General features: G+C 31.3%; 2 protein-coding genes and 6 non-coding genes across 8 annotated transcripts; 5 read left to right on the forward strand and 3 right to left on the reverse strand.

The window, feature by feature from the left end:
* Window positions 1–13,472: 13,472 nt before the first annotated feature.
* Window positions 13,473–13,764, forward strand: LOC142598043 (uncharacterized). Its single transcript, XM_075735017.1, has 2 exons — window positions 13,473–13,486; window positions 13,527–13,764. Exons 1-2 carry the CDS (start codon window positions 13,483–13,485, stop codon window positions 13,700–13,702), a joined length of 180 nt encoding a protein of 59 aa, XP_075591132.1. The 5' UTR covers window positions 13,473–13,482; the 3' UTR covers window positions 13,703–13,764.
* A 7,372-nt stretch (window positions 13,765–21,136) lies between these two features.
* Window positions 21,137–21,209, reverse strand: TRNAR-UCU (transfer RNA arginine (anticodon UCU)). Its single transcript has one exon. It is a non-coding gene; the product is annotated as a tRNA-Arg (tRNA).
* Window positions 21,210–21,475: 266 nt separating this feature from the next.
* Window positions 21,476–21,553, reverse strand: TRNAY-GUA (transfer RNA tyrosine (anticodon GUA)). Its single transcript is given in 2 exon segments — window positions 21,476–21,511; window positions 21,517–21,553. It is a non-coding gene; the product is annotated as a tRNA-Tyr (tRNA).
* A 169-nt stretch (window positions 21,554–21,722) lies between these two features.
* TRNAK-UUU (transfer RNA lysine (anticodon UUU)) lies at window positions 21,723–21,794 on the forward strand. The gene has a single exon. It is a non-coding gene; the product is annotated as a tRNA-Lys (tRNA).
* Window positions 21,795–21,858: 64 nt separating this feature from the next.
* Window positions 21,859–21,930, forward strand: TRNAK-UUU (transfer RNA lysine (anticodon UUU)). The gene has a single exon. It is a non-coding gene; the product is annotated as a tRNA-Lys (tRNA).
* A 29-nt stretch (window positions 21,931–21,959) lies between these two features.
* Window positions 21,960–22,031, reverse strand: TRNAT-CGU (transfer RNA threonine (anticodon CGU)). The gene has a single exon. It is a non-coding gene; the product is annotated as a tRNA-Thr (tRNA).
* A 74-nt stretch (window positions 22,032–22,105) lies between these two features.
* On the forward strand, window positions 22,106–22,176 carry TRNAE-CUC (transfer RNA glutamic acid (anticodon CUC)). Its single transcript has one exon. It is a non-coding gene; the product is annotated as a tRNA-Glu (tRNA).
* A 63-nt stretch (window positions 22,177–22,239) lies between these two features.
* LOC142598047 (T-complex protein 1 subunit gamma-like) lies at window positions 22,240–23,877 on the forward strand. The gene has a single exon (XM_075735021.1). It carries the CDS (start codon window positions 22,240–22,242, stop codon window positions 23,875–23,877), a length of 1,638 nt encoding a protein of 545 aa, XP_075591136.1.
* The last annotated feature ends 983 nt before the right edge of the window (window positions 23,878–24,860 follow it).

Below are 24,860 nucleotides of genomic sequence, written 5' to 3' on the forward strand. Positions count from 1 at the left end.
TCAGTACTGTCGTCAATTGCAAAAGCCATATGGTAATTATAAATATTCAATATGGAGAGTGTCTGTTCATATATTTCAGGCACAAAATCTTGATTGAGAATGTTGAACAAGTAAGGTAAAAGCTTATTGTGCGAAAAAGTTCTAAAAACTTCTGAATAGTTTGAGACAAAGTTTTGGCAATGCGAGTTGGAACTATTTCCAAATATGTCTTCAACGATTTTTTTTAGAGTCCTGAGCGCTGATATGGCAATGTTCAAGTGATCAGTCTTTTGTCGTATAGACAACAAGTCCTCGATAAGTTCGGAGCATTGATCGACGCCCAGTTTAGAAACTATGGTGGCAACAATATTGCCGGCCGTTTCGCGAATCAAATTCGATTCGTCGCACAGACTGAGTAAAATAAATTTAAAAATAACGTTCTTATCAGGTCGTTCTAAAATAGAATCTAGCGCGTTTTTGATGATAATTCCGGTTATTTGTCTGATAGAAATGTTATCTACGTTTTTATTCGTGAAAATATGTATAATGTAGTTGAGCCCTTCGTTGGAAGACTGCAACTGGGCTAATTGATGCAGAGCAACGGGGTTATTAGGATTTCGAGAAATTTCATTTAGAGATCCCAAAACATCTTGTATTTTATTTTCATCAAGCGTACATTGCATTCTTTTTCAAACTGATTACTAACCTTATGAACACACACGACAAATAATTTTAAATTTCAAATATAAAAGAATTAAATACGGTTTTATGAAATATGACTAAAAATAATATTGGAATAACGAAAAAAGAAGTTACAAGTCAATTTAGTCTTTCAGCAGAGCGGCGTAGAGACCGCTTTTTTGCGTTTTGATTTCGAACAATTTTGCGATTTGAGATTTTTCAGGTTTAAACAAAGCCACCATACCTGAATAGTTTCGCGTCGTGTTTAGATTGACTTCTTCCGGGTTTCCATCAAATTGCAGTTCCAAGCAATTTTCACAGCCGTCTGCGACAAACTCTTCAAAAGACTTAAGCCTACCACAGCCTTTGCAGGCGCGAAACTTGGAGGTTTCTTTTTTGATGCGCAGTTTTTCCATTAATACCCTGCAAAAAAAGAATATATATTTATAAAATCAACTAAAAAGTAGCAGGCTAAAAATAAAATAAATATTTTAAGGGTAAATTTGTCGGGGTTTACCCATAGCGGATCTGATATGCATAGTTTTGATGTTATGCCAGTTTTTTTTGGTGAGAGACACCAAAAAGTTAATAGCTGTATGTAAGTTTTCTGTGAGTTCTTGTTCAGTCATGTTAACGTTGCCAATAGCAACTCCCAAGCTCGTGTCTTTTTTGAAGACAAACTTCACAGTTGCTTTCAAGTCGGTGGACTTGTCAGCAAGCTTGTCATTAGGAGTGATAATAGCAGGGAACTTTCCAAGCTTGTTAAGAGTGGGTCCGAAGTATTTGGGAATCATGGTGATTAAAGAAGAAGAACACATGAAATAGTGATACTTTTTGGCTAGCTTCTTAACAACTTTGGCGTTCATGTTGATTGCTTCCATCGCGGCGACATTCAAACAAGGAAGACCGCAGTTCTTGGCTTCTTGGCAATGGACGTCTGTCCCGAGAACACAGACCTTTCGATTCGGACTAATGACATGTGGTAAGCGAATAGTACCGTTGAAACGTTTGTCTCGTTTGAGGTCGTAATCCTTGATGACTATTTGTAAATCAATAGATTCAAGGAAATTTCTTTTCTTTTCCGGATTCAGAACGGCTCTAACGGCCTCTTCTACCACTTGTTGTGACAATTTGCTCATTTTTGATTAGAACTTGGTGATTGACTAATATACTCGTCTAAGTAAAAAATAACTGTTCTGTCTATTAATTTCATATTTTTAAAACTTCTTTTAATTTTATTTTTTTTTGTGTTTCTATTAGCTGCAGCTATGATAAATGAAACTTATAATTAAAATTTTACTTAAATTATATTGAATAATTTTTCGATTTAACTGCGCTTGTTATTTGCTTTGTATCTATTTTCCAATTGGCTTATTTGACTGAAAGGCTCAGTGTTTTTGTTTAATCCGTTAACAAAATTCTCTGTGACAAAGTAATAAACCGGGTTTGGAGTTGTAGAGGATGTCGAGTTGTCTACGTAAGCTTTTTTTCCAGAAGCAGAAATTTTTCTGACTGTATCGTATACGTTTTCCAAAGCTTCCGAGCACCGCTTTTCAAAATCGTATAGCTTACTGGTCGCAGCAGCAACTTGTTCTTGAATGTCATTCAAACGCGCATTTAGTTCTTCTTGCTGCTTTAATATTTTGGGCAATACTTGGCTAAACATTTCCAACCCTTTGTTCATACCTGTTAGAGACTGGGCAATAAGCTCAAACACTTCGTCATTGGTCTCTTCGTAAGAATTAATTCCTATTTCACTATTCTGCATAGCGTGTTCGGAATCGCTAGCCAGATTATTAGATGGATTTGTATTCGAATCAACATTTTTGTCTAACGGCCTGAAGGAGAGATTTTTATTGCTGAAAACTGAGTTATATATGTCAGGTGACCGTTGCACGCTATTGCGGTTTTCACTGTTTTGGTTCGAATACGCCAAATTTTCTTGAAGTGATGAAAATCCCAAATTATTTTTGGTAAAAGATACTTCATTTTGTAGTAGGCGACGATAATCCTGGCCAGAATTTACCGAAGCCGGATTTATATTATTACCATCTGTTATGTTTTTAAAAGCAGAAACACTGTTAATGTTTGACATTGGTTCAATTTTTTTTTCGTTTTCCTGAACGTAATGTAAACTGCTCTCAGAACCCACTTCGTTGTACACTTCGTCTAGATCGCCTTTTTGGTGAAATTTTGATATATTAATAGATTTTTCCGTCGATCCCATGGAAGAAACAGAAGAAAGTCCATCAGTTTGTATCAGTTTATAGCTCATAAATTATGGAGTAGATTACTTCTTATAGATTAAAATCTTATAAGCTACAATTTATATTGAACAAAATTCAAATTAATAATTTGTTTGAAATTGATTATTTATTTCATTTTCCAAAACTCTTATAGGATAATGCTAAAAAATCTTATATACCATAGAGATTTGTTAAGTAAAATATTAGAATTTGCTCTTGAGTAGGTTTTCACACTGATTCATCCATAGAAAGTTATCGATTCCTTTTTTCACATATTCCCTACCATCATATAAAGATACCCAGCTAGATGTAATATACAACCCATTCACCGCACAAATTAGATTTCTGAAAAACACTGAATTGTTTGGATTAATTGTTTTGCTTAGATCAAAATATGACGTAGGTAACACATACACACATACATTAAAAAAAGTGTATAAGAATTTTATTGTTTTAAACACCAGTCAAAAATGGAAAAAATTGCTGAACACGTGTGAAAGAATAAATTGTTTTTACAACAAAAAAATATCAAGAAATATCCGGTGCGCACTTTATTTCGACGAAAATTCAAAACAGGAAATACTCAACAATAAAGAATTGCAGAATCGAATCAGTTCGTTGTTATTCCTGTACTACAAAGCGATTTACACAAATATCATCAATCAGTCAATAAAAACGCCAGTATTTCTGAATAGTCGGCAGCAAATATACATCAAACAATATCATAAATATTATGATTTGGTAAGTTAGTCAAAAAAATATTTTTTAGGTTTCTACGGTGTATTTTCCAACAACAAAAGAAAGAACTTATGCTCTTAACATATTAGAAAACTTAGCAAAAAATTTCAACGCGAAAGCAAATAAAAAAGCCATTATGAATATAAATCTATCTCCACCTTTTGGATTTAAGCGTGCCCTTGAGGTTGATAGTCAAACCCTGTGGGTAATAGTACAGGTTATCGAAAATATAGACGATTTTTTAATAGCATTGCTTTGTACATTATATGAATTTGTGAGAATTGCTCTGGAAGAAGCTTGGACTAATGAGTTTCAATATGCTTTTCAGTCAATGCGAAAATTAGTATTTTAAATTATATTTTAATTAAAGCAATTGGCAGTTGCGTGCGCGGATTTAGGTATTCCGACTAAATTATTCTGAATTCTTTATTACATACTGTATAAATCCGAAATTTAGTTTATAACAGCCTTATGAATCCCATTTTAGAAGATGAATTGAACGCTATCTCTTTGTTAGTCGACTCTTTTAGCTACAAAATAGTCGACGACAAACTTGTCTTTAAAGTCACCTCTTCTGGCTCAAACAAACACAAAGCATCCATTGAAGTGTCCAATTTAGATGAATATCCTCATTCAATAACTAATGTCACTTGTTTAGCTTCTCAATCGATTGGCAATGAGCAAAAAAACAAGATTGACGCTATTATTAATGAAGTCGTTTCAGAATTAACAGGTTTTGAATGTTTATATGACATTTACATTGCCGTTCAGATTTTTTTAAACGAAAATTATGTAGACGAAGAATCAAATGAAGAAGAACTTTCTGATGCAAACGAGACGGAATACTACCGCATTCTAAACACGATTAATTTACCAGCTGAATCAGAAAGAGTTACTGAGGAAGAATTTATAAAATGGTCTTCAGATTTTGCGCAAGAAATGATCCAGAAAGGCGTTTGGTTAGATCCTACTATTGATTCTACCAAACTTACCGGTAGAAAATTTTTTGAATTAGCCAAGCAGCGAACTTAGAAAAATTTTTACACATTTCACTACAATTATTATGTGATGATATTATGACTAACGTATATTCATTAATTAGTGGATTATTATTTATCTTAAATATACACGCTGCGATTCATAATGATCAAAATATAATTCTCAATGCAATCACGCTTTGCAAAGACTCTCACAAGAGATGTACTAATTATTATTATGATCTAGAAAAAAAAAAATGTATCTACATCAATTACAAGAACACAAAAAAACCGTTAACGATTCTTATCAATCGTTCAAACAAAAACCTTAATAAACAACATTATAATTCTTCAGATTATCTAGAAACTATTGATGCAAAACAATTGGTATGTAAACATTACACCGGCATCACTGATTTACCCCCTTTTATAGCTAACGCAGACGGTGTTTGCATAAGTGCTAGAATGTACAAGCCAAGAGTTCATCTTGAATGCCCAAAAGGATATACAGAGCATATCAAGCATGACAGAACCGGAACTAATCTTTCTCCACCCAGCTACATGTGTTTCAAGGATATATTCAGACAAATTTCTGATTCTAACGCTCAATCTTTTGAAAATGACGAACAAAAAGAAGATATATTTTTTTCTCCATTATCTTTTGTTTATCATACTTATTTAACTGAGTTTTCATCTAATTTGATAGCGTTTTTTGAGTCTTTCAGTAGCCTACAAGCTGAAACAAATGATGATAATATAAATTTTTTAAGAGATATAATTAGATCTGGAAAAAACGCCAAAAAAATCAACGGGCCTGGGCTGAATATAAATTCTAAAAACATTTGTGAAGCTCCATACGAGCTCACGACTAAGAATAATATAACATATTGTAAAACTAGAGTCACAGTTGATCCTATATTAAGCCAGGCTTCTTGTAGAAGTGCTTGGAAATGGTCTGAACAATATAAACAATGCATGAAAATATCAATTGATTTACCAAAAGAGAAATACTGTAATATTTCAGGACATTTAGATGAAGCTGTAATCAATGGTTACTACAAAGTAATTAATAGAGATGTCAACTTTTATAACGAAGAGACGAAATCGTGTTTTGTATTAAAAGACTACACTAATCAATTAGCATGTGATGAAGGATACGTATTAACTTACCACAAAAAAAATTTAGTATGTGCACAAATTTATATGCTAGACCCAGAGTATTCATGCGAGGGATTAGACGGTTTTGGATTGTAAGTAAAACTATTGATGAATTTGTGTAGACAATTTGAAAAGAATGAAGCTTATTGTGTATTCAAAAATGAAACAAAACAAGTAGATAAATTTTATAGTAATATCCCAGATTCGGAAAATGTTCTTAGTCGACATATTTCTAAAAAAATATTATTAAATAATTTATCAAGCGAATCGGATAAATATAATAAATTAGTCACTGTATCTAGGAGAATAGTAGGTAAATTAGTTGAAGAAGCATTTTAGCAGGTAAATCTTTCAGCCCTAGTGATGAAATTATAAATTTACGTTTAGCTTATGCAGAACTACCAACCTAGACCAGATGTCTGGTATAACAGCGAAGATGCTGTTCTAAAAGCAGCAGTAATGAAATATGGTATAAATAATTGGGCTAGGATTTCTAGTTTGCTTGCAAAAAAATCTGCCATTCAGTGCAAACAACGTTGGAACGATTATATACTACCCAAGCTACAATTTAGGGCTTGGACACCAGACGAATCTAATCAACTTTTGCAGTTAAAAGAAATGTTCAACTCTCAATGGACCACTATTGCAACATTATTAGATCGTACAGTAAAAGAATGCTTAACTCACTATATCGAACTGAATCAAAGTTACAATGCGGAAGATAGAGAACGACTCATAAATACAATTGATGATTACAACGTGGAAACCAATGCAGCTGTACCAGATGCTACGGTCTTGGATGTCGAGCAATATGAGATGCTTGCTGAGGCTCGAGCGCGCTTAGCTTCAAAATACGGGAAAAAACTCAAGCGTAAACAACGCTTAGCGCAACTTAATGAACGAAACGAGCGATATATGCGTTTGAAAAAACAATTTTTATCAATCAACCCAATCAAATTCAGTAAGAGTTACATTGCAAAGTTGTCTTTATTAAATGAAACTCCATTCGAGGTAAAATCAGTTGGAGGGTTATATTCCAGTGACCATGAGCATGTTTTTGCTACAGAACAAGAAGAAATACGCCGCAAAAAAGTAGCTTATTATAACTTTTTGCAAGAACAAAAAGTGCAAAAAAATCGGAATGAACTTAAAATTGATTCACACAATATTATTTCAAAAGAAATAGATAGTTTACAAGATAACAATATCCGTTCGATTATTAGACTGCCTAGCGAAAGCAATACAGGATTCATCTCTTTTGATTATTCGAACAATGAAACAAAAGAAGTACTACCGGTAAATACTAGCACCGAAATTGATAAAATAAATAATAAAATAAAAGGCCGAAGTAGCGAATCGTTGGTACGGATTGATCAGATTTTAGCCAATCAGTATTATATTGGTGGAAAAGTTCACTATACGAATGACACCGATTATTCGGATTCAGAAACTGAAGATACCTCAATAGACTACTCTAATCATCTACCATATCTTCTTTCAAATCTTAGACTAAAATACATATTCAAGAATGCAACCAAAGTTGTTGTTCCTATTACAGAAGACCAGTTGTTGCAAGTGTATATGGAAAATGACACATTTGAATCCAAGTTCGTTCAACAAGCAAATTTTTTACTAATTAAAAAAATGGCGACGTTACTGAATCAAGACTTAACTTTACTACCGAACGAAGAATTTTTTTCTTTAGCCCAGCTCTCTAATTTAAGCGATGATCCTGAATTAACAACAACCGTTGCAAATAAACTGATAACGAAAAACAACCCAAGCAAACATCAGGAACAATATATAGAAAAAGCCACAACTTTGTTGAATAACAATGTATCGCGAAATTATAATTTTACTTTTTCACTGATTTCAGTTCATTTACCCATCTCCTTGTACGATTTAACTTCGCAAAATTATTTTTATGTGCCTGCAAGCCGTTCATTTATTTCGACTTCTGAGGAGAATTATCAAGTAATAATAGATGAATACGAAAAAAGCACAATAGAGTTAAAAAAAATAAATGACAACTTGAATAAAAAATTAGATAACCTTAAGAATGCTCTAGATAATAAATATTGCAAATACGAAAAAACTTTTGATAATTTGATTACAAGCATAGATCGAATATACTCTAAAGCAAACCACATTGATGATTAATTTAAAATGCTGTCTAAATAACTATACAGTAACCAATTTTAATTTTTCATTGAGTTTTCGCTTCCTTTTATCGAGTTTTAATAAACAGAGAACATCTTCTTTCTAAGCAAAATTTCCTGCTATTTAAACTTACCGAGCCAGGGAATTGACCATTATTTCTTTGCATGATTTCTTTAATGCATGAATAGGTTTCTGCAAGTTTGGCTTCAATTAACGCTTTAAGTTTTTTAGTTTCAGCAATATCAATTTCATTTGGATCAAATTGAAGGTTAGATTCCAGAAGAGACGAACTACTACCTTCACTGACTAATTCAGATGAATTATCAGATGATCTAAACGAGTTATTTTCCATTTTCGCATCTTCATCCACATTACTTGGCTGAGGTACAATAGGATATACTTTAGGTGGCCTATTTCTTGAATAGGACGTTCGTGAAAACGGTTGGAAAAACGTAGTAGGAAGTTCCGCGTCACGCACAACTCTATTATGATTTACAACTGTTTCTTTTCTTTGACTTTTTGGAGGCAGCTTGAGTTGGAGGGTTTCATGAGACAAACGACTAATAGGTTTTTCATAATACTTTTGAGGATTTTCACAAGCAATATAAGGGTTGTGAGAATACTGGTTAGACTGACAAGGATGATGGTCATGAGTAGACCATTTTTTTTTAACGGCACATTCTTCTTCTTTATTATTTACATATTGAATTGAATCATCAGTGGTAGACGGTTCTATAGAATTATCATTCAAAATACTGAGTTTTGTAATTTTTTCAGAAGACATTTTTTTTATCGAGTTATACATTTGATTAAATAACTCTACGGATTTCTTAGTGTGCGTCTGAAATGCAATAGTATCTCCCGTTTTTGCTTTGACGTTATCTATTTTTTTTTTCATAATTTCAACGATATCTTGAGTCAATATAACATATTTACCCGTTGAAACGACTTTCTCCATGGCTGCTTCGAGTGAAAAGTTGTCGTGATTCAATTTACTAGCGTGCAAACATCGTCTGTTTAAATGTAATATCGATGGAAATGAGCAATTGCAGGATAATGATCGTCCACAATCGCAAACTTGTTGACATTGATTAATATTCGAACTACAACAAGTAAGTGTCTGATTAGCGTCGCAATGTGAATAAAGGCATGTGCATTGACCATAAGGTTGCGATAACAACGAACAACAACCGTTAAACATACTAGATGCGTCTGAGACCTGACAAGCTGAAATTCCGGAAGTTCGATTTGGCTCAGTTTCTTGTATAGGCGAACAAGTTTCCTCAATAATTTTATTGAATGACTCAGGGTGAGTGAACTCGTTTAAGTTAATCGTTTTTTTTTTATTTTCGTTGCTGTTAAATCCTGAACACACTTCTTTTTTATAGTTAAATGTATTTTCAGACGTCTGCTTTATTTTTTGATTATTTGTATGATTGTTTAGCGGGATCAGATTTTCACAAAGAGAATAAGCGTTATCGGTAAGACAGTTGTCCTCTAGAGAGTTTCTAAAAACTTCTTGTTTCAAAGCTTTATTAGAGTCTGCATTTCGAGATTTAAAAGTGTTATCACTGATACCATAATATTTATTGTTTGTTTCAAAACAATGAGACATAAGCTGTATGTAAAGATTTTATTATTTCAACTAAAGACTTTAGTTATGAATCAGATTGTTCACATAATTTTCAAGATAACATTTTGCACCACAATGGACTAAAATATGGAAAACAAGGTATCAAGTGAATTTGCTAAATAATTGGAGTCAAGATTAAATGAAGACTATTTAAAGCTTTTTTTTAAGAATTTTCAATTTTGATAACACCAACTCATATGTCGCTTGCGTAATTTTTTCTGAACAGTTTTGATAAATTTCAAAATGTGACATAAAAATGATTTTAACCAATTCTAAAACAGGAATAGGTGAAATTTTGATGAGTTTTTGAATACGACAAAAAAGCATCAAAAAGTTCATATATTGTTCGGGGTCGCTAGGAGAATTCATACACGCTATTGCTAAAATGCAAAGTTCCTCTTGAATTTTTTTTTTCAGCTTATTTGATATTAAGTTTTGTACGGGTGACCGTAGTAAACTCAACAAAGCGTGAGGCGTGCATTCCGTACGATTGGGTGTTTGCAATTGAGGAAAATCACTTGGAACGTAAAACATTTGATCGTAGTTACTACACCAGCAGCGGTCTGATTTTTTTGACAAGAAAGGGTTATTTTTCTGCCTCCTTTCTTGGTTTTTGATAATCATTTTAAGGTACTTTGGATACACTTTGATCCTTGTTGCGATGTTAAAATACGCGTAACGTTGTAAGTTTTTCGCATTATTTAATTTATATGAAAGCAATTTGTCATCTATGTATTTAACCAGATTAAACAAATTCTGTTTCCATTCATTGACTGGGACCTGTTGAATGTGTTTTTGAAGCGCACAAACATATTTGTTAGATGAAATAGTCGTATTGAAAAAAAACTCTTTCGGGAAAGTTACATCATTGTTTTTATACAAGAAATCTATTTGTGGCAAACTGTTTTCGTCTAAAAATTTTTTAATATTATTAGCAGGTATTTTTTTTGAACTCTTATAATAAGACTGCACATGCGGCTGTAAACCCTTTAAATTTAGTTGGTATGAGTCATTACCTAGTAACGCAGCATTTAACAGTTCACTATTCACAGTAGAATCCACAGAGTAAGCATCAGAAAATTTTTTTATTTGCTTACCAGCCAAATCACATTGTTCGTTTCTCGAAACATCTAGGTAAACAGCAACTCTAAACAACTTAGTTTTCTTGTTCTTTTTCTGATCGTAAAATTGCCGCGCAGCCGGATTTATCTTAGTTTTTATGAATAGCTGTGATATCATCATGGTGCGCACGCAAATCTATGGCATAAATTCAAAGCAAGCTGGATTGCATGAGTAGTTAAAACCTAGATATTTTTTCAGATGTACATTTTTTTCTGTATTTAAAGCTTTCGTAGTTAATTAAGAGCATTTAATTACTGGTTTTGTTTGTGTGGTTTTTGCTCCTACGAGCATTAGTTTATTTGAGCAGTCTCCAAGCTTGATAAATTTTTTTTTGCAAATACTTAGAACCGAGATTATCACCAATCAATTCGTTCCGGTTGATCAAATCATCTCGTCGTTTAAGGAGCAATTTTTTGTCACTGACTTCTTGAACGTCAAGTATTTCTTTCGCTTCGTTTTTAGTCATTTTAAGTGCAAAATTAAACAGTTTCGCAGTTGACTGATTGTCTTCTTTGAGTCTCTCTAAGTTAAAATCGTCCTTAGCGAAATAGTCTGAAAACTTGTTTAAAACACGGTCAAGAATACTTGTAAACGTATTTCTTAGCATTTGAATATTATATATAAATATAGAAAAAAAATATTATTGAGTTACTTACTTAGGTAGAGTACTTGTAAGAATGTCAAGTTTAGAAACAAAGAAAATCACCGTAAAAGTCCTTTTAGTGTATGTACGCATATTTAAATAATTTTAGTGGTTTGGATGCTGCTGGAAAATCTACCATACTATATAGGTATTTAAATAACACGATTTATACCGGAATCCCCACTCTGGGATTTGATGTGAAAGTTGTGCAAAAAGGTGTGTATGTTTTAAATTAATTTTATTTCAGTTTGACTCTTGAACTTTGGGATCTTGGAGGTCAATTCGAATTTAGAAAAAACTGGATTACGGCAATAAGCAACGTTTTATGTCTTTACTGGGTCGTAGATATTATTGATATTAAACGTTTTGACCTTAGTCTGTCTGAACTAACGCGGTTATTTGATGTCGTCCAACATCCAGATATGAGAGTCGTGCTTTTATTAAACAAATGTAATGAATGTGAAGAGTATGAAGAAAACTTAGCAGTATTTACTAGTAAAATTAAGAGTATAAAATTTCAAGATATACACATTGAAACACTCAATGCGTTACGTGATCCAGAAGCTAAAATAAGCATTAAGATTGACAAACATGTAATTGAATTGGTTAAAAAGCGGTATAAATGTTTGAACGAATACAACACAAATAATTTTATTCCGAATGAAGTTGACAATGTACTGAGTGAAGCAGAACTGAAGGATTCATCTTTTGTACTTGAAAAAAATAGATCAACTTTTTTATTCTAATTAAAATTATTCACAGTCATATGAACTATAGTTTATTAGTAGATCTTATTTTAACATATAATGTTGTTAGTTCAAATTTTTTAAGGCCAGTTTCAGATATTTTAGCACCACCATACAATGTAATTAATTTTCATGGTACAGTGCAAGTGATCAACCCGTAAGTGTAGCGAGAGTTATTTCAGGCATATTGCAGAAAAATATAAAAATCAAAAAGAAGAGGAAATAGAAGCTAATCTGGATGCTAAAGTGATGGCAGTGTATAATAACTTGCAACAAAAAAATATACTAGCAGACTATGATAAATTAAACAGTTCATCCAGCGATGACTCAAATTCTAATATAAAGTCGAAAATCAAAAACTTTAAAAATAAAATATTGCATTAATTCTAACTACAATAATTAAAAGCACACTTTAAAATTATCTTACTTATAAGCTAATAAGTGTAGTCTTTATTTTTATTTACATGCAAGTATTAATTTTTGAATCTAAACAAGAAATAGGCAAATTTGTAGCTGAATTTGTCATAGCGCATATAAAAAAAGTATTCGATCAAAAAAATCGTTCATTTGTGCTCGCTACACCGACAGGTGGAAGTGTGTTGGATGCATACAAAGAACTTAGTGAATTAGGACGAAAAAACACTGACATCGATTGGAAAAATGTACACACTTTTGCTTTAGATGAGTATTGTTTGAGAGCCACTAACTTTACAGACAGTTACAAGTATTTTTTAAAAAAGAATTTACTGGACAATTTGCCATTACCAGAAGAGAATAAAAACTTTTTGAATTATTTGGCTGATGATTTGAACCAGGAATGTAAGAGATACGAATCGAAAATTGAAGTATCAGGTAACTTTGATTTATTTATTGGCGGTATCGGACGAAATGGGCATATCGCTTTTAACGAGCCTCCAATAACGAAAGATTCCAAGTGCAGAATTGTGGAGCTTGCACATTCTACAATTGAAGCTAACAAACGCTTTTTCAACAGTACCAGTGAGGTACCTACTAGAGCTATGACTATAGGGTTTGAAATTATTTTAAAAAGTAAATTAATATTATTAATCGCAAATACTCTAGATAAGATAGAAGCTATAGATAAAGCAATCAATCAGGCAGAGTCTAGCTCTGTTCCCGCTTCTTTACTGCAAAATCATCCAAATTGCTATTTTTTAATAACAAAAAAGTTATCAGACAAATTAAACTTGAGCGAAAAAATTACAATTTATAGCCCCATGGTCTCTGACGTCCTAAATAAAGTTAAAATGTAGCCTTTTTTAGTAATAGATTTATTTTCTTAATGTTAAATTTTTTTCGGATAAACTGGTGATTAATTGGACAAAACAACAATTAATTTTCTATTATTTCAAAGTTTAAAAGATACAGATTTTAAACCATGGGTAAGTAAATAGTGTTTTGAACGATTTAATTTTATTATAGGTAAAGTACACGGTTCATTGGCACGTGCCGGTAAAGTAAAGGCACAGACTCCAAAAGTCGCAAAACAAGAAACAAAGAAAGCACCCACTGGACGATTCAAGAAGAGAATCCAATATAACAGAAGATTTTTGTCCAATGCAAAAGATGCTTCTAAAGGACGTGGCTCCCGTGTTTAAATTTCATATTTTGTTGGTTAATTACCGCTAAACTTGTAAATATTGTTTAGCGGTATAGTTTTTTTAACATTTTTTGTTTTATAAATCTACTTAAACTTCACTGTAATTCTTTAAAAACTTTTTCTTTTTATCAAGTCGAAGTTAACATAACTCCGGGATACACAAAACCTAAAATAAAAACATTTATAAATGAAACAACACAAATTGCTATCCTAATTCGGTGTCTGAGCTTGTTGAAATGATAAATTCGTTCACCAATACCCAGGAAATCACTCCATCCTCGACCAACTTGTGGTGCTGTGAGTTCAGGACTTTTATTAGGTTCATTTCTGCCATACCCTACAGGATTCATTGTTGCTTCATTAGAATGTAAAATTTGTATATTAACGAAGATTTGACCTGTTTTTTTTAAAAATTTGTAAATTTCTGCTTCTAAATCATTTTCTATAAGTTGGTTTTTTGTACTTGTGTAATTGATATGGTCCGTCAAACTCAAAACCACTTCACCCAATAAAACTGATTCCGATAATGTGGAATTTTTCCATACCCTCAAATGCAAAACATAAGTAGTACCTTTAACCACTTCAATATCTCGATATACAAAACGATAATTATACAAAGCTTCACCGTTTTCTATGTTATAATGGACATCGGTTGTTTGTACTCTGGGACTACTAGTGGACTTGCATTCTAATTCACTTTCTACGTAAACATCTAATGATTTACTATTGACGTATACCGAGTCAGTCTTTTTGTCGTATTCTAAGTACACTAATTGGTGACATGACCAGACAACAACCCGTAATTCGACATTGTTAAAACTTGAATTAGTTTTTAGTTCAAGAGGTGCGAAAAAATCTTCTTTTAACGCAGCTTCAACTGACAACGACACTGAACCGAAATATTTTGAACTGGTTTCGATTTTGCGCAAAAAATGAAGCTCTATAGGCGGAATAGGTAGTCTCTCTGATAAATTATTTTTAGTATTCATGACACGCTCAAGTAAGTTAATGATACAAAGGCCTATAAGTTTCTCAAACTTAGCTTCATTATTATAAATCAAAATGTACAATATAGATGATTCAGGCAACTTCAAATCAAATACAGAACTAAAGTTACAAGTAATTTCTTCATTTCCTTCACAATGAAACGTTGATAAAACTTTTGTTTGAGATATGATACAAATAAATGGTTTTATTGTTTCGTTAAACAGAAAATTCAGCTTTCTACCCAAAACATGTAATTTGTAAATAACTACTCGAACAAATATCTGTTTGTATATATGTGTAAGCGATAAGATGGTGTTGAATAAAGTTGAGTCAAATAAAGTAGTATTTTTTGTAAGCGCCGCATTGCTACATAAAACTTCATTACTAACTTTACTAGCGATTTGCAAACATAATTCACCTGTTTTAACAAAAAAAACTTCTTCGTTATTAACAGCTGAATATAAAGGAGTAAACAGCCAATTTTGAGAATTGAGCATTTGATCTTTAACTTCTGAAGCTAGTAACGTTAACTGTTTAAAATAAGTACTATTTTTAGAATAAATTTTCTGCGTTCCTTGTTTTATAAACACCATATCAGTTGGAATTCGAATATCCATAAGATCGTCTGTACTTATGTTTTCGTGATTTTGTAAAATTCCCATTTGAAACAGCAGCTTCCGCTGCATTTTGATTTCAGAAGGGATTCCATCATCCAACACATTCAATTCAGTTGAAAAGAGATTTTTATTATTTGCTTCATCCAAATTTTCAAATAATATATTATCATTTGACGAACTTGATGTTAAATTGTTCCTCAAACGATTTTCATCAAATCGCAGATTAAAGTTAAAGTCATCAGAATTAGTGCTTTGAAATACATGATGGACATATTTAGAACCAAAAAAATTATTAATGATATCTAGACTTTCTATAGGTTTAAGTTTTTGTTCAATATAGTTTGTATATCCCGGCATTATATGGGCTAACTTCAGATTAGTGCTTCCGATCAAATTATCTGCACGGACGTCATTATCATAAATAGTTATCTCTAAATGTGGATCAAAAATATGATCTCGAGGCAAATAGAGGCTAATTTTCAATGTGTCAGTCAAAAAAAAACAATTTTTCACTGAATTATCATAATCAGAAAAACTATCCAGTTTGGCTGTTTCGTTTGAATTTTTTTTTTTTTTTTTGGGGTTATATCCATAAAGTGTCTTATTAGTGCAAGTAGAAAGGGAATATTCTGGAATTCGCATGATAATAATAGGATTTTCAATTTGATTTTGATTATTTAGAATATCTAATTCCAATTGACTAGATGAATAAGTTCTATGTTCATTTTGAAGTTTTTTTAGAGATAGCAGTACAACAAACCCTAAGTTTAAGTTATATGGCATTAGATCGGGAATTAGGTCGTCAAAAAAAAGATTGTCTTTTATAGCCTGAGTCATATATTGGCACGATACTAATAAAGCTCCAAATTTGTCACCAGATCCAGGCGGATTCTTATAAAGACAATTCTCACTAGGTATTATACTATACCACTTGGGATTCAGTTTAGTGACTTTATTCAAAGAAACAATAAAATTATTTGACGAAACAAATACCCAACCCAACACATTGCTGTTTGTCGTATCTCTTATTCGAATACCAATGACTGAAAAACATATTTTACCAGAAGAAACATTGATAGGTAGTTTAATCTCAAGAATAATAGGTTGAAGATAAACTGGAAATCGAGAAGTCGGTCTTTCACACAAATTTTTTGAGTATGTATGAGAACAAAAAATTTCAAAACTGAGTTTGGGAACTGAATGATCTTTCAAACTAAATGGTATATTTCGAGCACAATAAATATTTAAGTGTAAAATAAATGTATCGTATCTAATCGGTTTTTTTTTTTCATATTCCAGCACATTCTCTGAACATTTATTAACCGACATCAATATATTGCTCACATATTCTCCGTAATAATTTGTTATCAACAAATATTCTGGCTCAGTAGAGCCTAAATTATTATTATCACCAGAGATTTTATCAAAACATATCCTCCTATAAGCAACCCGTTTATTTTTTGTCGAAAATAGCTCAATGTAAAAAAAAGGAGGAACGTCATCTGAAGTTGCAGATACGAACCCCGTAAAAAATAATACAGCTTCTTTATAATCCGAAAAAGAATATCTATTTGTATATTCACTCGAGTCATAATCTTTGATTTTTTTTAATTGCGATAGCGATATAACCTTAACATTAGATAACCATGATAATTTAATGTAACTGATAGACGGTTCAATAACTATCAAATCGTATAATACAATTAAAATGTGGATTGGATTGCAATTCATCAACCCTTTGTGGTTGAGCAAGTTAATTTTAGGTGCTTCGATATCGTTTTTGACTCGTCTAGGAAATACCATTATTGATATTAAGCACCTACACATAAGCAAATCATGATTTTCTAAATCTTCTGGACAGTTGATATAATAGTTGAACCATTTTGTTTCGATCTTTTTAGATTTAACTTCTGCATAACTGAAAATACTTTCACACAATAAATTTTTAGAATAACCAATACCTTGATAAATTCTTAAAATAATTGAGTCGGCCAACATTGGCGTCATAATAGGAAAAAGAAATTCCAGTCTTAAATCTACAATGGATGCAATCAAAAAATGTTTTGATTTCAGTTCAACACTACCAAGTTCGACGATAATAAACAATGGATCATCAGTTAAAGACTGAAAAAACTCCAGTGAAAGCAGTTTCAAACTTAAGATATGAGAATAATTTGCTGATAACGCAGCGTCAGGTTTAATGATGCAGCTTTCGAACGTAAAATCTGGGATAATTTCTTTCCCCTCATAATTTTTATGAATATCTACTGCGTTTATAGTAGATGTCACTGACAGCGTACAATTTAATTTTCCATAAAAATTGCCAGTAAAAGGAGATATTAGAGAAATACTTTGATCTATAGTGTTAGAATCTGCGTATATGACATTACTTATTTGTATTGAACTCACACCTAACACTGTGTTGGCTTTAAACAAATTCGCTTTTTCGACAATAAATGATATTTTCGATATTTTAATGTCACTTAAACTAATTTTTACATCGGGCCATAAATGATGGGCGTTCAACCCTACGTAATCGACAACGTTGCGAAATACCGGCGATGCATATTCGAGCTCCATAAAAACGACTTTTATTATCTAAAAGAATTTGTTATTGTACAAAACATACTATATTTTCCGGCTTTTTAGAAACGATTCCAGAAATATCACTCAGATCGAACTTGATGTTGAAATGATTTACTTCTTTGCTAGCGATAACAGTGTTCATAGGTTATTTTTTTTCATGTCAATAATTTTCTGTTTTCCCTTCTTTTTTTAATCCATTCAAAATAAACTCTTTTTTTACATTAAATTCCATATTAATCTAAACCGTAATAATTAAAAAAAAAACTTCTTCTTCGAGATTAAATTGTTTTGATAAATGTTAGATGTCAAAACTACAGCAACTGAATTAGATTTTTCACATAACAACTTGAATGAAAGCGTAAAATTAATTTCTATACTTCCTTATCATACTCTTATATTACAGCAGAGCATAAAAGAATTGCTTATCTCAAAGATCGCGAGCCACAAACATATAATCCGCTATCAACATATACAAATCACACCTAATCAAATACAAACTTCACATGAAACACTAACTATATCACTCAAAAACTACTTTGATCAAATGACGTACGAATCCAAATCTAAAGTTTTTTTTAAATATTTTTATCAGATTATTGATGCATTAGCTCATTTGGAAGAAAAAAAAATAGTGCACAGAAACATCAATCGAGATAGCATTTATTTAGATCCTTCAGAAAATCTAAAATTAATTAATTTTAAATTCGCCCTGTCGCTCAAATACCCATTGGTAGACATTGAAAATAAATATAATAATTATCTGTACGATCCACCAGAAGTATTAATTGGCGATTTTAAATATGTAAACGTTTCTGATATATGGTCTGTAGCGTGCTTGTTTGTGGAATTGGTTACAGGCGAGGTTTTGTTTAACACAAGCAATCCAACTGAACAATCAAATTTAATAAAAATAGTTCAATTAGACCATTCCTGTAAAGTAGAATTATTTTTGCCAGAGATTCAAAATCAATACAATAAAACACTCAATATTTGGGCAATATTTTGTGAATTAATTGAGAAAAGACTCGTTCGCTTAGTAAAAAAAATGTTAGTAATCGACCCAAATAAAAGAATAACAGCAAAGCAATTATTAGTAGAACTAAAGAAACTATAATATTATAAACAGATACAGTACAGTAATTGGTAAAACTATATAACTAAGTTTGTATATTATATTTTTATATTTATTTGATGTTAGTTTATTATGAGTATCATCAACCTCGGACTTTTTAATTTTTTTTGAGTCGATTGGTTCTTTTACGTTAGTGGTTTTAATTGTTTTTTCAATTTGAGTTTTTTTTTCATGCTCTTCGTTTGCAACAAGTCGAGTTGCTTTAGTTTGCTTGATTTTTCTTAATAATTTAATATCATTGATTTGATCTGGTAATGAGTTGACTGAATACTTATCATAAGTCTTTACAATCATTTCGAATATTTTTGATATTTTAGGATTTTTCAAAACATGACGAAACCTATCGGTTAAATCGATAACTGAACAACTATTTATTTTAAATAATTTAATAATCTGATTTATATCATTCGAAAACAGTAACTTTGTAAATTCAGTACTATATTCATCTTGTATTTGTTTTAATTCATTGCTTTTAGAAAGTTCCTCAAATAAAAGTTTAAGGGCATCCACATTGAGTCCACAACTATGTCCTACATAGTTTTTTCTGCAGACGCATTCAGAAGCTGAAATATCATATATTCCATGGTCGCAACATTTTTTATTTATTTCAAGTTTGTTTAAACAATTTTCTCCTGAATAATTAAAATCACAAAAACAAGAAGCATTAATTTTAGAACAAATACCGTGATATAATCCTTCCTCATCATATTTGCATTTACATTTGTTGTTCTTGAATGAGCAAGCTTCTCCATAATAACCAAAATTACAAACACATTCTTTTTCTAAATTTTGATACCCATTCCCTGAACAAATTTTTTCATCAAAAAAAAATAAATCCAATCTATTACAATTTATTCCAAAATAATTTTCAGAACATTCGCATCTGTCAGTCTCAATAGTACCATTGTGGCATTTTTTGTTATTTGAAATTTTTAGAGCACTATTAGTTGATTTAGTAACCGCATGATTATTATTTTTTTTTTCAATCAAGTACATATTTTCGAGATCATATGGTACAAGAAAATATTTTTCCATTATTTCATATACGTTTTTAGGCATTTTAATCAATTCATTTTTTCGTACTTTATATGCTGTTTTACGACATGATAAATGTTCGTTAACACAATCATTTAAAACAAAGTAATCATCATATAATTTGGTAATTGATGCTGATTTACTCAAAAAAACTTGCGAGTCAAAATCGTTATATTTGTGATATATTTTTTCATTTGTTCTTATAATTTCTACTACTCCAGAATGAAAAAATAGTTTAAGTTTGTTAACATCAGAACAATCGAAATATAATATTTTATTTTCAAGATTTTTGTTTTCAAATTCATAATACAAATCGATTGTAAATGTAAAAAAGAATAAAGTCAACTCCTTCCTTCGATTAAAAGTTACTTTGAATATCATTATCATATTTTTTGAATTAGTTATTAAATAAACAATCTTGTTGGAACAAACAGCTAAAATTTTTTTATCTATTATTTTCTTGTGTATGTCAGCATTTACGATAGTGTATAAATTATTCAAAGCGAATGAATAGTAATAAATCACGGGATTATAATTATTCTTTGAGAAAACTGAATTGAATATGATAATGTCAGAACTGTTTACTTGTATAACAATTGGATTTTCAAAAATGTAAAGGTTATTGTAATGAGTTATTTCAACTTCTTCTAAGTTATCATCATTAAATCGTTTGAAACAATTTTTTAAATTATTACATGAAGAATCAAACAAGATTAGTTCATTATTTATTAAGAGTGGAACAATACTTGTGATGTTTGCAAAAACAAAAAATTCTAATAATAGTATTTTTAAGTACATTATTTGATCAAAGCATAGTTCAAATATACAAAATATTAATATTTTAACTGATCTTGCCAGCGTTGTAATAATTTACTGTTCGATATTTTATTTGAAATAAAACTATTTGAAAATAAATTCTTCATACAACTTTTATTCTCTTCAATTCTTTGAGCTTTCGTTAAGTCATTGAACGTCAAAATTTCTTTAAGTCTGCTTAGTGTTAAATTACTACAATCTGGAAAAACGTTAACTAAATAATGCTGATACATAAAAAATAATAAAATTAAAAAAAAAAAACCTCCGGCGGGACTCGAACCCGCAACCTTGAGATTAGAAGTCTCACGCGCTGCCAGTTGCGCTACGAAGGCAATAATTACTATTCAACATTAACTTTAAACGACACGAAAAATTAGATCACAGTTTTATATTATGTATTAGCTTTTGGCCTATATCGTCTAATGGTTAGGACAGAACGTTGTGGCCGTTCAAATCCAGGTTCGATTCCTGGTGTAGGCACCATTTTATTATATATTTAAAAGGTTTTGTGATTTATTTATTATTAATTAATCAAATAAAATTCTTGATATTTATGTAACTTTTATTCGTAAGTCAAATTAACGCAAAATAAATAAAGTCCGGAGAGGCGGAATCGAACCACCGACTACCTGATATCCTCTACAGTCAGATGCTCTACCAACTGAGCTACCTCCGGTTATAAATTATGTTTCGCGACAACCTATAACATAACATTAATCATTAAAAGATAGTTTGTTAATAATATTGTTTTCTTTTTATGAAATAGATGGATAGCAAAATATTAAAAATAAAATCAATAAAATATATTAGAAATCCACTAAATCTAAAATTGCTCATCAATTTAAGCCGCTTTAGCTCAGTGGTAGAGCGCAGGACTTTTGATCCTGTGGTCACGGGTTCGACCCCCGTAGGCGGTTCTATTTTAAATTTGATTTTCGCATGCTAACTATTTTTCAAACCGTCATAAATATTATATTACAGGCCGCTTTAGCTCAGTGGTAGAGCGCAGGACTTTTGATCCTGTGGTCACGGGTTCGACCCCCGTAGGCGGTTCTTTTATTTTATACACTATAAAATATTAAAGCCTCCGGTGGGAATCGAACCCACGACTTCCTGTTTACGAAACAGGCGCAATGCCACTATGCTACGAAGGCTGACAATAATTCCAACAAATCTTTTCCCCTGCTTCAATACGTTTTCACAAAACACAATAGAACTAAACATCTAATCCATTGTAGTCTAGTGGCAGGATATATGGCTCTCACCCATACGACCCGGGTTCGATTCCCGGCAGTGGAATTTTAATTTTTTTGTATAATTATAATGATAGTATTTTTTAAAATTATTTTATATTATTTTTATATGTACGGTAATCAGCAGCCTTTATTTGTATTAGCGCCCGAAGCTGAGCGTTTGCATGGAAATCAAACTCAAATTGATAGTATTGATGCAGCAAACGCTGTATCTTCTATTATAAAAACCACTCTTGGACCTAATAGTATGCTAAAGTTAATGTTAGATCCGATGGATGGAACAGTTATTACTAATGATGGAAATGCTATATTAAGAGAGATCGATGTAACTCATCCCGCTGCTAAAGCTTTGATTGAACTTAGTCGTACTCAGGACGATGAAGTCGGTGATGGTACAACATCAGTTGTTTTATTAGCAAGTTCGATATTATCTTCAACAAAAGAATATCTGGTCGAAAAAATACATCCTACCTATCTTGTTCAAGGCTATTATTTAGCTTTGTCAGAAATTTTATCTTATTTAGATTCGATTGCTACAAAATTAGACACGAACGATTCTAACGTCATGCTAAGTATTTTGAAAGCTTCTTTACAGACGAAATTTTCTGAACAATGGTCAAACAAAATTTCTACATTAGCTCTACGAGCTTGTAAATTAATACTTGTAGAGCTTTCTAATACTAAAAAGGAAATCGACATTAAACGTTATATTAGAATTGAAAAAATTGTAGGAGGTTTATTAGAAGACAGCCAAGTAATAGATGGTTTAGTTATGGAAAAAGATGTTACGCATAGCAGAATGGCACGAAAAATTGTTGATCCAAAAATATTGTTATTAGATTGCCCTCTCGAATATAAAAAAGGCGAATCAATGACCAATATTGAGATATCTAATGCTGATGATTTTGAAAAAATTCTTGAACAGGAAGAAAAGGAAATTAAGAAAATGACTCAATTCATTATTAAATCAGGAGCTAATCTGGTCATTACTGAAAAAGGTGTCAGTGATTTAGCTGCTCACTATTTAATGAAAGCAAATGTTACTGTAATAAGAAGGGCTAAAAAAACTGAACAAAATAGACTTGTAAAAATAACAGGAGCAAAGATCATTAATAGATGCGAAGAAATAACACAAGCTAGTCTTGGCATCAAATGCCATCTATTTGAAGTAAAAAAAATTGATGATAGCTATTGGACATTTTTAACTAAATGTGAAGATCCACAAGCTTGTAGCGTCATTTTACGTGGAGGATCAAAAGATACCTTGAATGAAGTTGAACGTAACTTACACGATGCTTTGTGTGTTGCAAGATGCTTATTTTTAGATCCCCGTATTGTTGCTGGCGGCGGTGCAACAGAAATTGAATTAAGTTGCCATCTTGACAGACTCGCATCTAAATACTCTGATTCAACTACTTGGGGTATAAAAGCAATCGCAAAAGCTCTTCAAATCATACCCTTAATACTATTACAGAATTCTGGTGGTCCTGTTTATACAGGATTATCTAAATTAATAACTTTACATCAAGAAGGCCCTAATAATAAAAATTTTGGCGTTTGTGGATTTACTGGTGATATTGTGAATACATACGACAAACAGATTTATGACACAGTAGCATCAAAAATTCAAATTATTAAATCGGCTGTGGAGTGTTGCGCAATGATCATTCGTGTTGACGATATATTATCTGGCTTAAGTACACAAAATAAAGATAAAAATTCCGGTATTTCGGATTTAGCAGTCTAGTTAGTTATTTTATAATTTTTTCTTATAAACATTTGTAGAGGTTGTATCTAGTATATTAAGTTGCTTAATTTGATAGCATAATAAAATATATCTTAGCTACAATTATCATCCATTATAAAGAAATATGTAGAATTAGGAAAAAATATTATATAAGATTTAGATGAATATAATTACATAAACAATAAAAAACAAACAGGCCTCATTGAGTTACGCTGCAAGCGTCTATCCAATTTACTCAGTATCGATGCAAAGCATACATATAATAAGCTGCAAAAAGTCAGCCTATAGCATTTAAGCTTTTTTCTTTCAAAAACATATACGAGGACCTTGCCCACAGTAAAAAAAACATATTTGCCCTTAGAACTGCGTATGGATATAAGTTTTTTATCATTTTTGTTAGCAGAATATTTAGTAGTAAGATTTCGGAATTAATGTGTATTTAAGTAGTCTGAATTGAGTAACAATAAACAATTGTTGCTAGAATCTGACTCATTCATCGTGCCCTCCATATGTTTCAGGAACTACACCTATATGATGCAGACGACTTTTCTACTTTATGGCAAAATTAGTCACCTAATTTTAATTTCTGTTTTTTCGGCATCTCAGACCTTCCCTCTTGTATTTATCAACAAATCTGCCGACTAATACAACACACTCTAGCTATAAATCACATTAATGGCATAAAAGCAAAATTTAATAAAATTTATTAGTTCAAATGTTGTTTTGTCTCTCAGTCAGATAGAGAATGCGTTTCTTTGGTGCAGTAAATTAACTCGTTTATCATAAATTAACTGAATGAAAAATGTTCAAGTAAGTATAAATCTGAAATAATATTTGTTATTATCGGTAGATTGCAACAGATCTAAAAGCAAATAAAAAAAATGATGTATTACAAGAAAAGATCTACGCTTTAGAAAGTATATTAGGGTTACTAGAGTCAAAAACTAAAAAACTATCAAATGATGAGAAAAAAACGATTGATT

The sequence above is a fragment of the Dermatophagoides farinae genome, unplaced genomic scaffold (assembly GCF_024713945.1).
Source record: "Dermatophagoides farinae isolate YC_2012a unplaced genomic scaffold, ASM2471394v1 contig5, whole genome shotgun sequence".
In the NCBI taxonomy this organism is placed as follows: domain Eukaryota; kingdom Metazoa; phylum Arthropoda; class Arachnida; order Sarcoptiformes; family Pyroglyphidae; genus Dermatophagoides; species Dermatophagoides farinae.

Coding starts and splice junctions, on each gene's coding strand:
- LOC142598047 (XM_075735021.1), top strand. CDS start 22,240: ATGTACGGTAATCAGCAGCCTTTATTTGTATTAGCGCCCGAAGCTGAG.